General features: G+C 34.9%; 1 protein-coding gene across 1 annotated transcript in view; it reads right to left on the bottom strand.

The window, feature by feature from the left end:
• Positions 1-288: 288 nt before the first annotated feature.
• LOC127855591 (sorting nexin-13-like) overlaps positions 289-16,848 on the bottom strand; it is a 117,091-nt gene continuing 100,531 nt past the window's right edge. The window contains exon 22 of the mRNA XM_052391333.1: positions 289-453. Coding sequence (XP_052247293.1) covers positions 304-453 — 150 coding nt within the window. The 3' untranslated portion in view covers positions 289-303. The remainder of the gene's footprint in view (positions 454-16,848) is intronic.

Genomic DNA, 16,848 nt, shown 5'->3' with positions numbered 1-16,848 from the left:
AATCAGCTACTTTTTAGAGTCCCCTGAAGTGTTGAAATATAATGTGTTTAATAAATGTAATTGTCTAAAGATAAAAAAAAAATTGTAAACATATTATTTTTGTTTACCCCAAATTTTTTTTACAAATAAGACAGTTATACTTCTCTCACAAGCTACATGATTTTTTTTACTTTTCACACATGGGATCCCTATCATGAACTTAATAAAGAATTAAATCAAGGATTTAGAGAACCTCTTTACTTGTTCATAAATTCTCAAGGTATGGCTTTAATATAGAAATAACTCCAGGCAAAACGAGCCTCTTTACTTGTTCATACGGTCCCCCAGGATGGCTTTAATGAGTTGCTTCAACACTCTTGCAATCTGCCGTCGCAGCCACTGGTTTTTGTGTCGAAGGTCAAACACCTCGTCCATCAGTAGCAGCATGATACGCAGTGGAATGTTCTCATTTAACTGAAATAGGAATGTTCTGATTTAACTGAAAAGAGAATGATACCCATTTGAATGTTCTAGTTTAATTGAAAGTGAAATGATACGCAGTGGAATGTTCTCATTTAACTGAAATTGGAATGCATCATAAGACCAGTCCCTTAACCAAGCAAAATAAAAGGAACTTTCCTGACAGCAAACAAAGCAAGCCACTTAATTACCAATATTCCCTATTTTCATGCACCAAGGTTGAATCCCAGAGTTACCAATATTTTCCAATTTTTATGCAAACAGTTTTAGCCACTTAGTTACCAATATTTTTCTATTTTCATTCACAAAGTATAGGCCACTTAGTGACCAATATTTTTCTATTTTCTAGCACTAAGTGAGAGCCAATTAGTTACCAATATCCCCCTTTTTCCATTCATAAAGTGTCAGCCATTTAGTTGCCAATAATTTCCTATTTTGCTTACACACAGTCTGAGCCACTTAGTTACTGATATTTTCATATTTTTATGCGCCAAGTGTTAGCCCCTAAGTTACAAATCTTTCCCGATTTTCAATATCACACACATTTCTTAGCCTTTCAGTTCCAATATTTCCCTATTTTCATTATCATATACATCTGGATCCAACCCAGCTCCAACTTTGGTCCCGTGTGCTGCTGATCCTGAACTCCTGCTGAATGAGTCCTGCAACGGTAATTTTGCATTTTGTAATTTGGGATTCAGCAATACATGTATGTTTGTTTTTAGTAACACTTCCCGCCAAACATGGCACTGTGACAGAAATTGACACACATTTATTAGGATAATGATCAAATTGAACATAAAATTAAAAACATATCAATACTACCAGGTATATTTACCCTATTTTTCTTTAAAAAATGGTTCGACAGGATTACAAAGATGGTCACATACATGACTGCATGTTGTTTTTGTGTTGTTGTTTTTTTCAACTTTAATCTAAATTACAAAAGGTCTACAAACGCAATTTCAGCCCCACAAATTTTAGATACTCTTACAGCGGACCTTTCTTTGTTTCAAGCACAAAGCAACCCACATGGATTAGACACCAACATAATCCCCTAAGTTTTGACAGCCACTTCCCCTTTAAAGTGATCACACCTACTTCCCCCACTTTGTTTGGATATTCATATGCCCAAAGTAGTCCCTACACCCAATAATAATATATTACACCTCTCACAATTTACGCTACAAATAACATTTTGGTCTAAATCATGATCATATGCAATTATATGAGATCTTCTAGTTTATTGGGGCAATCTTGGTGGCCCATTTTCCTATTTAAATATTGACCCACTTACCCTTGTAAAGTTCTACACCTATTAATCTCTCTCTATTTTTAATTTCTGACACCAACCTACCCCTTCCAAGGAAAGTTCAAAACCCACTCACCATGCCCACTAAGTTTTTGATTACCAATCTTACCTTTATAAGCTTCTATACCCACTTACCCCTCTAAGTTTCAATGCCAACGTACCCCTCAAAGTTCCGAAACACACTTACCCCTATTAGTTTTGATACATACAGTACTTAACCTACACAATTTTTATACTCACTCACCCCTATAAGTTTAAAAAAGAATACACACACACTATATTACAATATTCACTTCCTCGAAGTTTTGATTCCCACTTAGCCCACTAAGTTTTGGTACCCCTTACTCCCCTCCTGCCCTTTCATTATGTACCTGCTAACTTCCCTTTTCCATCACCAAGGTACCCCACTAAGTTCCAAAACACACGTCCAACTTTCAAAACCCATTCACACACTATATTTCAACACCCACTCACTCCCAAGTTTTGACACCCACTCAACCCCGTAAGTTTCTAACCCCCGTATGCCTCTAACGCCCAATTACCCCTCGCTATAAAATATAAACCCACTCCGCTTCCAAATGTCACAACCCACTCATACCACAATCCTTTTAAGTTCTGAAACCCCTAACCCTTTTAAATTTTGACAACCAATTACCCTCTAAATGCTGGCACACACTTACCCCTCTAAGTTTCGACACTCCATCGTTAGAGATGGTTTTTATAGCGTTTCCGACAGTCTTAAGAGGGTTGACTATGGTGTCCATTTTCCGCGCCAGGTCACTCTTGTGTCTCTCCCAAGTACCGGGCGCTAGAAACTTCATCACAAACTGCTGAACACCCGGATGGTTCTCCCACACCTCTGCAGATAACAGGCCCTGTAAAAGTGGAGGTTGAGACCAATTTAGACTACTGGGGCATCATTTGAACAAACTTGGTTGAGGACAATCACATCATGTTACATGCAAAATACAAAACATTTTGTTCTTTGCATTTTAAAAGAGATTGTTCTATTTTTCAATACATAGTATTATATACGGTGACAAGATACCCCATAGGGAGGGGGGGGGCAATTTCAACCACAGTGGTATGATTTTAACAAACTTGATAAAAGTCCACCACAAATTATTTAATGCCAACTGTTACACCTCTGAGCCCTGTCATTTAAGAGAAGATTTCAAGGTCATTTTACAAAGTCTACAATTATAAATATTGTTACCCCAGGGAGCTGATTTGAACCAACTTAGTTGAGGACCACTAAACAAAGTTACACACAGAATTTTAAAACCTTTGAGGACGATTTTAGAAGTTTTCATTGTTTAAGTCTATTTATAGCTCAGGTGACCAACATATGCGATGGACCAAAACAAATAGGACAACTTTGAAGGAGAGTCATCCAAGGATGCTTCTTCTTAAGTTTAATTCAAATTTTCCATGAGATTCAGGAGGAGAGGTCATTTGAAGTAAAGGATAACACATGCATTAACACCTTTTACGGCTCATGACCAACATAATATCCTAAAAATAAAACATGAGCATAATTATGTGATTATGGACAACATGGTATCCTAAAATTGAGCCTTGCGCACTTTAAGCTCTGGTGAGCTAATAACTGTTATCTTTGCCTCTAACAAGTTTCGGATTAACAACCCTCAAATTAATAGTGTGTGTATATTTAACTTAATTTTGATTGTAATCTACATGGACATTTTACATGAAAACTTATTTAGTTCCCTGAAGTCATTTGTCAAAAATAACCCATGCATATCTCTAGATGAATAGATTATCGGTTAGCCTATTCAAATTTAACAGCATATACAGAGGGTTCTTTTATTTAAACTATATCATACTGTAAATAGTTTAACGTGTTTACCAATACAGCATTGGTAATATGATCTGGGTATTTTGTAACAAATAAAGTAGGACGCAATACACAGTCACATGACCGGATATCACCTTACATTGGTTACTAAGATTGAACTTCAATCTTTAAGGTAACAACAAACGGAATTATCAATAGTGATCCACAAATGGCTTCAAATTTTGAGAGTTCCATTGATAAAGGATCAGACTTGTTCTTTGACTTTTCTTGTGTCACTTGTCAGGATAATGAAAGAATTTACACAGAGGCTGATTATTACTGTGAGGAATGTTCTAGATTTTATTGTAGCAAATGTGTGGAGCACCATAACTACATTTACAAGAAGCATGCAATTTTGGGCAAGAAAAGCATCAGCCAGTGGCCTGAGACTAATGTGAGGGCACTAGAGAAATGTCAGAAGCACAAGACAGAAAAATTGACTGTATTCTGTGAGGACCACAGTCAGATGATATGTCAAGTCTGCCATGTCCACAATCATCAGTAAGTACGGTTTCACTTGTTATCAAGATATTTTCTACACATGTCTAACCAAACTTATTACAATCCTTCAAATCTCTCACAATACAAATTACAAAGAAGGGTTCTAAGGGAGCAAGGATGCTCACCAGGTACTTTTTTATATTTCAATCAAACTTTTAAACATTATTTGTTATCTTCTTACATTGAAATCAGAAATTCAAAGAACATGCGTAATAAAAAAGACCTAGGTCACTCACCTCAAATTTAGGCACAATACTAAAGCAAAAAAAAATGTAACACTAGCAGCATGTTGGCATGTAAGAATGTGCATTGAACAATTCATAAAAAAATGTTTATAAACAATTATGTTTCCAACTTGCAGCCATTTAACATGTTGTCTTACTGTGTAGTTGCTGCATATACATATTTATTTTATGATTGTGTGTGGTTTATCATGGCAATAAACAGTTAATGATGGCCAAGATGGCCCTTAAGAGCTCACCTTATTTCAAAAACACCTATTTCGGAAGACATGACCTAGTGACCTTTTTTTGTACCCATTTGACACAGATTCGAACAGGGCCTTCATATCATCAAGATGAACATTCTTACAAAGCTGTATCAAGACAAAATCATATATGCGCCCTCTTAAGTGGTTAAACATTGTTTGAAAGATTTGACATTGTGACCTTGTTTTGCACTTGACCCATATTTTAAATTGGTCGAGATATTATCAAGGTAAGCATGACGAAGTTTCATAAAGCTTGAGACATTAAGGTGGCATCTTGAGTGTACGTAACAATGTTTTTCTAACCGGTTACCATCTTTCGGACGCTCCTTCGAACTCAGTCAAGATATCGTCATGATTAAAATTCTGACAAAGTTCCATGAAGATTGGAAGGAAAATGTGGCCACTAGATTATTTTGAAGCTAATGTGTGTTTTTGAAGAATTGACATACTTTTTTAACATGCATGACTCAGATTCAACCTGGCCTAGATATTGTTAAGATAAACATATTGACCAAGTTTCATCAGGGTTGAGTTATAGATATAACCTCTTGAGTGGTAACAATGTTTATCTAATATTTGAACAGGTGACCTTAATTATTTTTGAAGGCACATGACCCAGATTGAAACTGAACCTAGATATTGTCAAGATAAACATTCTGACCATGTTTCAACAACATTTAGTCATAAACGTGGTCTCTTGAGGGGTAACAAGATTTTAGACGATTTGAAATGGTAGCCCAGTTTTTTGACACATGTGAACTAGATTCGAACTTAGCAGAGATATTGATTTTATAAACATTAATTATATATTTTATTCAGATTTTGTCATAAATGTGGCCTCTTGAGTGGTTACAAGGTTTTTCTAACATTTGACCTGGTGAAATAGTTTTTGGACACACCAGACTCAAATTCAGCCAAGATATTGTTTCGATAAATATTTTGACCAAGTTTCATCTTGGTTGGAAAAACAAAATTGGAGTTGTAACGAACTCAAAGCTAAAGATGCACATGGTATGTTGCATGATGCCGTAAGACAAACATATGGTGATCACTTAAGCTCACCTTGAGATATTATAAGAGGAAACTTAAGAAATACCCTCACACCAATTTAGATGATTGGTCAAAGGGTTTTCATCATTCACAAACGCATTTCTTGATAGATGAGGTGAAGTTGAATTTTGACCCAGTGATTAAAATCAAAATTGGTCCAATATCCAAAACTGTAACCACCATACCAATAAGCATGATTGCATGTCAAGGGTTCTCAAAATTAAGTGCTGAAACTAAATTCTTGTTATAAACCAATGTGATCTTGACCTTTGACCTTTTGAAATGAAAATTAATGTGTGCCTTCCTTTCACTCTAGTGACCAGTATACCAAATTTGCATGACCATAGTTCAAAGGGTTCTAAAGATATTTTTTGGAAACCAATGTACAATAACCCATTAGCCCCTTTGAACTTGAAGTTTGAAATGATGATCTCAAAACTAATAGGCATCTAAAACAAAACATCAAACAAATGTGCATGGTTGAAAGCATTCAATATATTGTAGGTTAAAGCATTCTCTAGATATCACTTGAAAAAGACTGACCTACAGACTGACCAACCTATATACAAACCACACAATGTGCACATTTCAAAGCAACATATCACTGCTTTTTCAAGGATGGAAATACATATTAATCTCTATGACCACTTGTGATTTAAAATCGATAATCTACAAAAACTAACCAATATCATCTGTATAATTGGTGTGTCAGCAAAATATCATTTAGTACTATGTGTCCTTCCGGTCTGATGAACGGATCAAATATTTCTTTTGGTTCAATTTACTTTCTTAAGTTTAAAAAATCAGACAAATTTTAGTTTGTTTTTTAAGATATTTGAGCTTACAAAATAATATATTCAAAACAAATTGTACATCTAAGAATATTTACAGCGATTGCCAAAACCCATACATGAAGTAAATTTATGTGGGTTTGTTTTTGCAGGAAATGCAGTAAAGTGCTATTTATAGCTGACAAAATGAAAGACCTCCATCAAAAAGGAGACTTTAAGCAGTTGTCAGCGACTGTCAATACACAACATCGGCAGTTGATAGAAAAGAAAGACAACTTAGAGGAAAATATCAAGTCTTTTGAGAAATCTTACAAGAAAATTATTGAGGAAATCAATGCTTTACGAAAGACAATAAATGATTCTTTGGATCAACTGGAGAAGAATACCAAGACGAAGTTGGACTCATTGTTGGCCACCATGAGGACAGCAATACAAACTGACATAGAGAACTGCATTGCGTCCATCAAACAATTTACATGTGTAAAAGAAGATTGGCTGAGAAGAGAGGAAAAAAATCAAACACTAACTTTAATCAAGTATATAAAATGCCTTGACCATTCCCTGAAGGTAGAAGCAGCTTTACAAGATATGACAAAAATCAGTGAGAGAGAACTGACCTTTCATCCCGATACAACAATCCAACAAACCCTGTCTGCTCTCTCAGGATTGGGACATATATTCTATTCGTGCCCAATTCCGATCTTATGCCTACCGATCAGATTTTATGACGAATTTTCGAATACCATCACTTAGGCTACATCACGTGCCAGCCTTCCTGCGAAAACTCATAACAGAAGTCGTAATTCCGTCAACCTCTCGTTAAAATGCGGTTGAAACAGATCTTTATGAATAACAAAGCTTAAATTATATAAATTATCGATACCTCATTTTTCATGCATTTATCGCACTTATTTTCTTTAAATCACCATTAAATTCATAAAACATCCATCAAAATACTCTTTTCAGCGACGCTGCAGTATTCAGGGGAGGTAAGACAATTCTACGTAAATAAGCGCTCTGGGGGCATTCATAAATTAGATCGACGCATCACATTTTAAGATAATAGACATCCAATTAAGACGTTTATTGTTAAATTTAAGCTCTTTACTGCAGCGCAATTGTAACGAAAAACTGGCTTTTAGAAGGGGTGAGACATTCCTATTTCCACATTATGTTTAGGAAAATATCGTATTATAATGTAAATATGTTTGGTAATTTTACAAATGTGAGTGTTTTATGTTCTTTTCTGTTACCTTCTTAATTGTCAGTTGTTGTTAATTTGAATAAATATTGAAGACACACATTACAATAATCTTCAAAATATATGAATAACCTTTCTTTTCTAAAAAAAACAGCAACATTAGAATGTCTCGCTCCTAGCTTAAGTATTCTTGTGAGCAAATAACTAGTTATCTACCCCATGTGAGCCCCCATTTATGACGTCATGAAGACAGCTGGTCGAACTTATGAGTGCTTCTCAGTGACTTATATCATGTGTGGTAATAGATAGTTTTTAACCGTTTACGACCGTTTTGTTTGTTTATATTTTTGTTTTTGCAGATTTGGATACAGTTGTGAATACTCAGTCTAAATACCATAGCAAGTTTTCAGTAATTGTTGTTTATGTCGAGCATGCGCAGAGACAAAGTTTATCGTGATCGAAATTAGGCACACAGCGCATAATGGTTTTCTATGAAGATTTTATTTGACAGTTGTGAGTTACAATGCCTGTTTGTGGTTTGGATTTTTTGCTTGATGTGATTATTTGTTTTTATGTAGAGTAATGTCGGGTATTATCGACCCTTTAGTGATAAATAATCTTATTTTTTTCATAACTACATTCACTTTAAAAAATACATGTCACTAAGAAATACCAAGTTTGATTGGATAATTTAAGCCAATGAAATCACTTGTACCTCAAACTAAAGTGTATGGATGAAACGGTTTAAAGTAAAAACGGCCTCTGCTAATATCAACCCCTTGCGGCAATTATCGACCCTCTAAAGGTTTTTATGCCCCCGTATCGAAAGATCGGGGGTATATTGTATTTGGTCTGTCTGTCATTGTATGTGTGTGTGTGTCCCAAAAATAACCAAAACTTTAACCTTGTTCATAACTTTTGAAATATTCAAGATAGCAACTTGATGTATGGCATGCATGTGTATCTCATCAGGCTGCACATTTTGAGTGGTGAAAGGTCAAGGTCACCTCCAAGGTCAAAGGTCAAAAAAACTAATTCAAAAACTTTAACCAAAACTTAAACCTTCTTCATAACTTTTGCAATATTGAAGATAGAAACTTGATATTTGGCATGCATGTGTATCTCATGGAGCTGCACATTATGAGTGGTGAAAGGTCAAGGTCATCCTTCAAGGTCAAAGGTCAAATTTATGGCTTCAAAGCGGCGCAATAGGGGGCATTGTGTTTCTGACAAACACATCTCTTGTTTTAAATTCAGATGTATGCATAAATCCATTTTTAAATAAACATTAGAAATCTGAGAAACACATATAATATTAACACCGTAAATATCAATAATCTAAGTAAGTCGGACGCAAGGCATGCAACTACTTAGATATGACGTAATTAGAGTTTTAATTAATCGTGATGTGTACTCCAAATACACACTTTGATTAACTTTTAGCGGATAACCTATGCTTTAACAATATTTCTGGTTGTTGCATGCATTACCAGAGATCGGGATAAATGTGCGCAGTGCGTTCTTTTCCGATTAAAACGAAAAAGTGCATCATAACCGTAATGTTTTTTTAAAGTTGTTGTTGTCATGAAAACTTCTTGATATCAACGCAAAACGTCCTGTTTGAACTGACGCGATTAAATTTAATCATATTTTTCAACTTCGCTTTTGCTTTAGTTTGTTCATTTAATCCAAAGTTAAATGTTAGCAAGTGTTTTTTTTACTGGAATTGTAAACAAAGAGTCAGTTAAAGTCTTCCTAAAATTTGCACTCTGTGTGAATTGACAGTTTGACGTCATCAAAGGAAAGCCGCTTCCTGTCTGAAGCAATAAAGCGACAAATTCCTCGCCGACAAAATTGGCTTCCTTTGTCTAGCAATCAACATGCCGAACCAATCGTGTGTTTGTTTCTCAATGGCAATCGTGAAATTTAATGATAGCACGTGCATAGCTTCGCCTTCGAATCTTTTGCAGAGGACGGAGGTGGAGTTAACGGTTAATTAAGCAAGTGTTTGCGAGGTAAGTCGATATTACCCGACACAGTTATTTTTTCGTACGGTAATATCGACCCCCCTTAAAATATTTGTTACAATGACTCTATGTTAGCGTTTCCGATCGCCAGAATCGTCATAGGCGATTGAATCTTTCAGCTGGCGATTAAAGTTTAAAATGTGAATGAAAATGGCGATTGCAAAAAACCCTGATATTTCTATATAAGTATATAATATTCCCTACTTTTAAAGAGACCTCGGTACCGATTTCCACATGTAATCTCCATAAAAGCTCCAGGTGGTAATAGATAGTCCATTGATAAGAGATAACCGGATGCCCGTATCGTATATTCAAGCCACATAACACAGTCATGTATGCTGACAGATGCATCATGGGAAATTTTCGGGTAACTTTCCAGTCGCCAAACTGTGATATTTAACGTCCACTCGGTTACGAGATTGTTTATGGAGGCGTAGTTATAATAGCGATTATTATTTTTGATTGACGTCGGTCACAGAGTAAGCGTTTATTTCAGGTTTATTAACAATGAATCACAGTTGTAGCATTAATACGTGATATAAAACCGGTAAATAAAGCAGTACATTAAAGGCGGTTTCAGGCATCATCATCACACCTAATTACTGTACTGTAAACAATTATTAATTATGAGAAGTTAATTGCATTTGGTGAGCAGTGTAAAATTACTTACGGCGAGTAAGTTGTGAAGAACAAAACACGTTAATAATTTGATGCGGTAACACATTAAATCCAGTGCATGTATATTTTATCATGTCTATAGAACTGATTTACACCCTTTTTCTTCAGCCACGTGATAATAACTAGTCACCATGCATTAATACCGGTATGCCATGTAAAACCCGTGTTATAAGAAAGAGCGCGAAAATATTGCTGTCATCTGCAATGCAAAGTTCTACGCATGCAAAGCATGCTTTTTTTTTAAACAGACGATGTGTAACTAAAAATAGCCTAGCTACTCAGTACATGCAGTATTTAAGACTTACAAATTTACCGGTACGTTTCAATAAATTATATATTGCAACTATGAAAAAATATGTCAATTCAAGAATACATTGCAGTAAATGTATTTTTAAAGAATCAAGAAGCACCAAACTACGGCAAAAATTATTGGGAGAAGGGGGTGGCGAATAAGAGTTACGCAAGACCCACCCAATCAAAGACCGGGGCATATCGAAAGTTCTAATATTGTATACTGTTTATGCCAGTGCATGAAAATAAATATAAATGAAAAATAAAAAAATAAAAAATATTTGATTTCAGGTAACAAATAATTTATTTAAATGTGACTTCATTGATAATTTAATACAGTCATTGTTGATACCTATAGATTCATGATAATGTAAATGATTAATTATGTTATAAAAACAACATCTGCAAGGATTATTTTATCCAGATATAGATACGATTGATCATATAAGTATCAAATCGAAAATTCAATGCAAACAGACAGCACTACGTACCGTTATTGATGCGTTTAATTTTTACCGGTTAAAATTCGAAAGTTCACTCTTACTATGTAGGTCACATAACCCCAAACCGAAACTCCTGTTTTTAGGGCTACATGCAGTCAGTTTGATACTTAGCACACATTGTTGAGTGCATGCTGCCTATGATTTGTAAAATACATTGCAAATGGTTAGTTTTGGTATCAACTTGAAGGTATATTTGTAAGCAATAAGAAAATAAGCCATTTTGTGCTCTACTTTTTGTGTTGATGGTTCCCGGCTTTGAAAGTAGGTCATACTATTTGAGCCCAAAATGGTTGTCTGCACAGCTGTCAAAACCGGTTTGCCTATTCTAAGGTAAATATTTTGAGTTAGCGCGTATAGAATTTAATGAAATGCATTTTTTTTCAAAATATTATGCATTTATCTTTCCAATGATGTATGATGATATAGTGGGTATGCGCTTGATCATGGTAAAAATTGATATCGAACTTCAACTATTTTATATGTAATATAGAAGGAAATTAATTGCGCATGCGTTACCTGTAAACATCAAACATGACGCGCGATGACGTCAAACATGACGGAGGCCGATCAACTATATATTTTTGTGAGAAAAACATTACATGAATTTAATTACTGGCGGTCGATAATACACGCGGGTCGGATTTACCCGAAATTACTCTAGTTCTAAGTTTTTGCTTGATGTGGTTTTCATATGTTGGTTGATAACGTGTATATGTATATTTGAAACATCTGTTTCATTTTAACTTTTACTTATTTAAGATAAATTGTGATAAGCTTTTGTGGTTGTTTGAATGAAAATGCTGTTTGTCGACAAATACATTCATATAAGCTTTTGGTGTCTGTTTCTTTGAATGAGAACGATACTGTTATGCTGTACTTTTGGTTTATAACAGTAATTCGCTATTTATACATTTTCAGACGTGACATCAATGAAGTCATGAGTCGACCATTCTTTTATAATATCTTTAAATGAACGATATACAAATTGTCCGATTTACTAAATGAAAGAGATGGATGAGCAAACAACATATTATCGTTGATAAATTCATATGTTTAAAAGTATGTATGCATTTCAATCAATTTACAATATGTTTATTTGTAATATTCAATAGAAATAATTAATGTTATTATTATTTTGTTATTGGCAATTAGACTTTGTTCATATTACACTGTATGCAAAGGTCTGGGGGTTAAGACCTAGCAATGCTACCAACTGACCAACAATCTGAAAAGTGGTCCCCTGAGAACGGCGAATGCCGGACAAAAACCCTCCCGGATAAAAACCCTCCCGTCCGTTATATAGGGGCCGGACAAAAACCCTCCCATGAAAAAACGGGGTCGGACGAAAACCTTCCCATGAAAAAACGGGGTCGGACGAAAACCCTTCCATGAAAAAACGGGACCGAACTAAAACCCTCCCGTGAAATATGAGCCACGAATTCAAGTACCAACGATTATTTATAAAGTTTTAATCTGAAATCGGTCGTTTCCGAATGTCATTTCCGACATCTGTCTTTTGTTGTCGGTAATGCGAGATATTAATTTTTTGTAATTGCAAATAAATTTGTCGGTGTTTTATTGCTTTTAATTGATTCTGTGATTAAACTTATTAAAATCTAAAAGTAGTTGCAGATTCACTGTTTGCTACTTTGAGTAAATTTTGCGGTTTAATGAATGCAACACTGTGTGAAGCAATTACATGTGTCGGTGTTTTCAGGGGAGGGCTTTGTCCGCAGGTGCAGATTCACAGTTTGATATTTTGATATATATTATTGTATGCCATTAACTAGTTCATTGTTATGATTAGCTGATTAGTGGGCCTTAATAACCGTTAGCGACTATCGGTAATGCTGTATGTGCTATCGATCTTTTGAATCATTGACAGATTTGACAATCTGCATTAAAATATTGTCTGCAAAAATGCAATTGAAAACGTTACAGTCAAAGATAATTTAAATAAGTAATTCAGACAATTTAGGTACATGCAAACGCATTGTTAGTTGTTAACGGAATTTCACTTTCATGTTCGCAAGGTTTTCAGAAAGTTCACGAAAAGCACGTTTTGTGCATGAATGCGCGAATGACGCGATTAATTGTTGCTCTGTATCGTATTGCATTCAATCTAAATTTAACTTCACTTGTCTATAAATGGCCTCATTTACAGTTAATCGATACACATTTTCTTCTTTTCGGATTAACTGTGTGAAACAATTACCTTTGTCGGTGTTGGCTTGCTTTCACGAGAAGGTTTTTGTCCGCCCCCGTGTTTTCACGGGAGGGTTTTGTCCGTCCCCGTTTTTTCGTGGGAGGGTTTTCGTCCGGCCCCGTTTTTTCATAGGAGGGTTTTTGTCCGCCCCCTATGAAAATGACGGGAGGGTTTTTATCCGGGAGGGGGTTTGTCCGTATTCCGAGAACGGCAGCCACCTGTGTAGAACAGCCACTTCGGTCGTTTCCCTTGACTGACCAATTTTTCTCATGTTGGACTGTATAGTATTTATCTAGGTGTTTTACTCTGTATGACACACACTCAATGTGGTCTGAGAAACACTGCGAAAATTTGTTTTTTTTTTCTATAGTACAACAAGTATAGCAGCCTTACTAGCACTGAAACACTCACCTGAGTTGACTGACTAATGGGGTTGTTTACCCTCGGGACTTCGGTTAATAAACTATTGCCCGAGCACACTGTGCAACATAAAACTCTGCATACAAAGGTCGAAAACGGCCATAAAATGGACAGCCCGATTTTTTTGGGCTGTACCATTGATAAAAATAGAAAACTTTGCAGTGTTGGTGCGGTGCTTTAATAAAATCTATTGGTTTAAAATATCTATACTTAACTTATTCAAAAAGCGTTAAAAAAACGCAGTACTCAATAAAATTAAAAAGCAATGTCTTGCCCAAAGCTGTTAGAAAGCGGTGTTTTCATTGGTTGACAGTATTTAAAAGCATAGCTCTGATTGGTTATCTCTGTCACGTCCGCGCAAACGCAAGTAGGTCAATCCGTTTTGGGTAGAAAATTTCACACAAAGAACAACCTTGACATGTGCATTGTTGTATGAGTTGGTCCTTAAAAATCCCATATATTACTAGAATATTTCAGTATATTAAACTTTAGATTGTATTATCTCTTTTTTTTAATTTATTAATTACCATGTGTAGTTCTCTTAGTTCCATTTACCGTGCACTCCCTCTGGTCTAGGGGACCAAACCATCAATACTTCCCCATACAAAATTATCTCCCCTACACAAACCCAAGTTGATTTGCCCCTGCTGGAAACCACCCACCCCACCACACCTACCTAAACTTCCAAACTCCTTCTTTTAACCCCCCAGGGTGGCAACTTGTTTTGTTTTTTTTACCTATCAATAAGTGCATATAATATTGTACACTCTGCACATAATCTGCTTTTATGTATAAACATTGTTTGTTTTTGTCTAATTTTTAACTGTAAAGTACATTGTTTTACCTTTGATTTTTATGTGGCCCTAAAAAGGTAACCGTTTGGCGACAAGCAAGTTATTACCTGTAAATATATAAATATTATCAGTAAATTTCTTTTAAATATTGTCTTAACGCCACTCTGGGGGGACGTCCTTCTTTGAAAGCCCAATCCTCTATAAGTTCCATACGGACAGGGTTTTAGGTTGGAGCATCACGGCTATATTCCCTGTCTGCAAGTGTTCAACATTGTGCCACACTTACAAATACATGCTAATCTTAATACTAAATATAATTTATAACTATATTGCATTTCCAATCTCAATTGTTTGTTAGAAACTATATAATTGCATGTTTACATGCAAATCCCCTTCTTTTTTTCTTATGAGAGCTATTAAAACAGGCTCTACCTTCCCCTATTAATTAAGGTTTACAAATCTCTATATCTTACCATCGCTTAGAGCTCCTAGCATAACATTTAACACAAACACCAAATTACACCTATCTATAGGATTATTACGTACGAAGATATATAGTGGCAATGTTGAACCACTTAATGATCTGAAAAAAAACTAAAATATTAATAATTTTTGCATATATATTACATATCACACTTTCGTTTAATCTTTTTTCTCCCTAGAAACATTGAATTAAAAGCATTATTATGTTAATTTTAACAATAAAAACACAGATCACAAAGTCTAAAGACTCCAACAAACCCATTGCAGTATATACTGAACAGTGGGTCTAGTAATGATGATGCCACATACAACAGTATGTGTTTTCACCATCTTTACTTATAAAAATTGGGCTATTCTCTCTCTCTCTCCTTTAAAAAAAAATAAAAAAACAAACAAACATATAATAACAACATCATACTAATATTAATAATTAATAAGAATTATAGTAGCATAACATAAACAAGTCATGAATTTCTTTAAAAGATCTTCTGGATGTAATTATCCTTTTTCTTTCAGTTATATTTTCTGTAATAAGGATAATGACTTACGTGTCTCCAAACGGTCACCTTTATAGGGTCACATTAAAATAATGGGTAAAACAATGTGCTTTACAGTTAAAAATGAGACAAAACAACTAAATTTGTACAAAAAGTACATTATTTACAATATGTACAGTACTATATACGTTTATATATTTCAAATACAAGTTGCCACCCTGGAGGGTTGAAAGAAGAAGGGATTTTGGAAGTGTAGGCCGGTGTGAGTGGGGGGAAAAGCCAGCAGGGGTGATGTCACTCAGACTGACTCAGTTGAACTAAGGGAGGTAATTGTGGGGATGGAGTTTACAACGGTTGTTTCCCCAGGACCAGAGGGAGTGCACGGTAGATGAAAAATAGTTTGAATACAATTGAAGGAAAATTGAAAAAAGTATGATGTAAAATGGTAAAAAAGACCAAATATTACCTACATGCAGTAAAAAAAAAGCTCTAATCCAACCAATATTATTTATATATTGCGGATAACATTGGAGGAAATAGTACTAAAGTACCTTGTCTGGTTTGTAAAATGGCAATTAAACAGAAAAACAGAGGCAATTTGCTATATAAAACAGCAATTTAACATAAAATTAAGGAAATTTGCTATATAAAATAGCAATTTTTACAAGAATTAGTGTAATACAGGGTATAAAGTTTGCTATGATGTAGAAATAGCAGTATTAAGAAAAAAAAATTAAGGCAATTTGCTTTATAAGATAGCAGTTTCACACAAAAATAAGGAAATTTGCTACACAAAATAGCAGTTTTAACAAGATTTAATGTAATACAAGGTACAAAATTTGCTATGATCCACCTGAGTTGAAGGCAAACCAATTGTCAAAACTTGACCCAGTGACCTGGTTTTTGACACATGTTACTGGGCCTAAGTTTTGTAAAAACAAATAACAATCTGACCAAGTTTCCTCAAGATAGAGTCATAAATGTGACCTCCTTTTTAATAGTAAGTTGTTTCTAAAACTTGTTTAGGGGACCCACAGTTATGAAAGGCATGACCTAGATTCAAATGAAGTCTACATATGGTAAAGATATACATTCTGACCAAGTATTATCAAAATTAAGTCATTTATGCTACTTCTAGAGTGTTAACAAGTTTTGTGTAAGATTTCATCTAGTGACCTTAGTTTTGGACACATGTGACTAAGAAAAACACTCAGCTCAGATATTGTCAAGATAAAGTTCCATTGGGATTGAGTCATAAATTGGCCACCAAAGTGGTTACATTTTTTT

Source organism: Dreissena polymorpha, chromosome 13 (genome assembly GCF_020536995.1).
Source record: "Dreissena polymorpha isolate Duluth1 chromosome 13, UMN_Dpol_1.0, whole genome shotgun sequence".
Lineage (NCBI taxonomy): Eukaryota > Metazoa > Mollusca > Bivalvia > Myida > Dreissenidae > Dreissena > Dreissena polymorpha.
The sequence above is the reverse complement of the archived record's forward strand: the minus strand, read 5'-3'. Positions and strand labels throughout refer to the sequence as shown.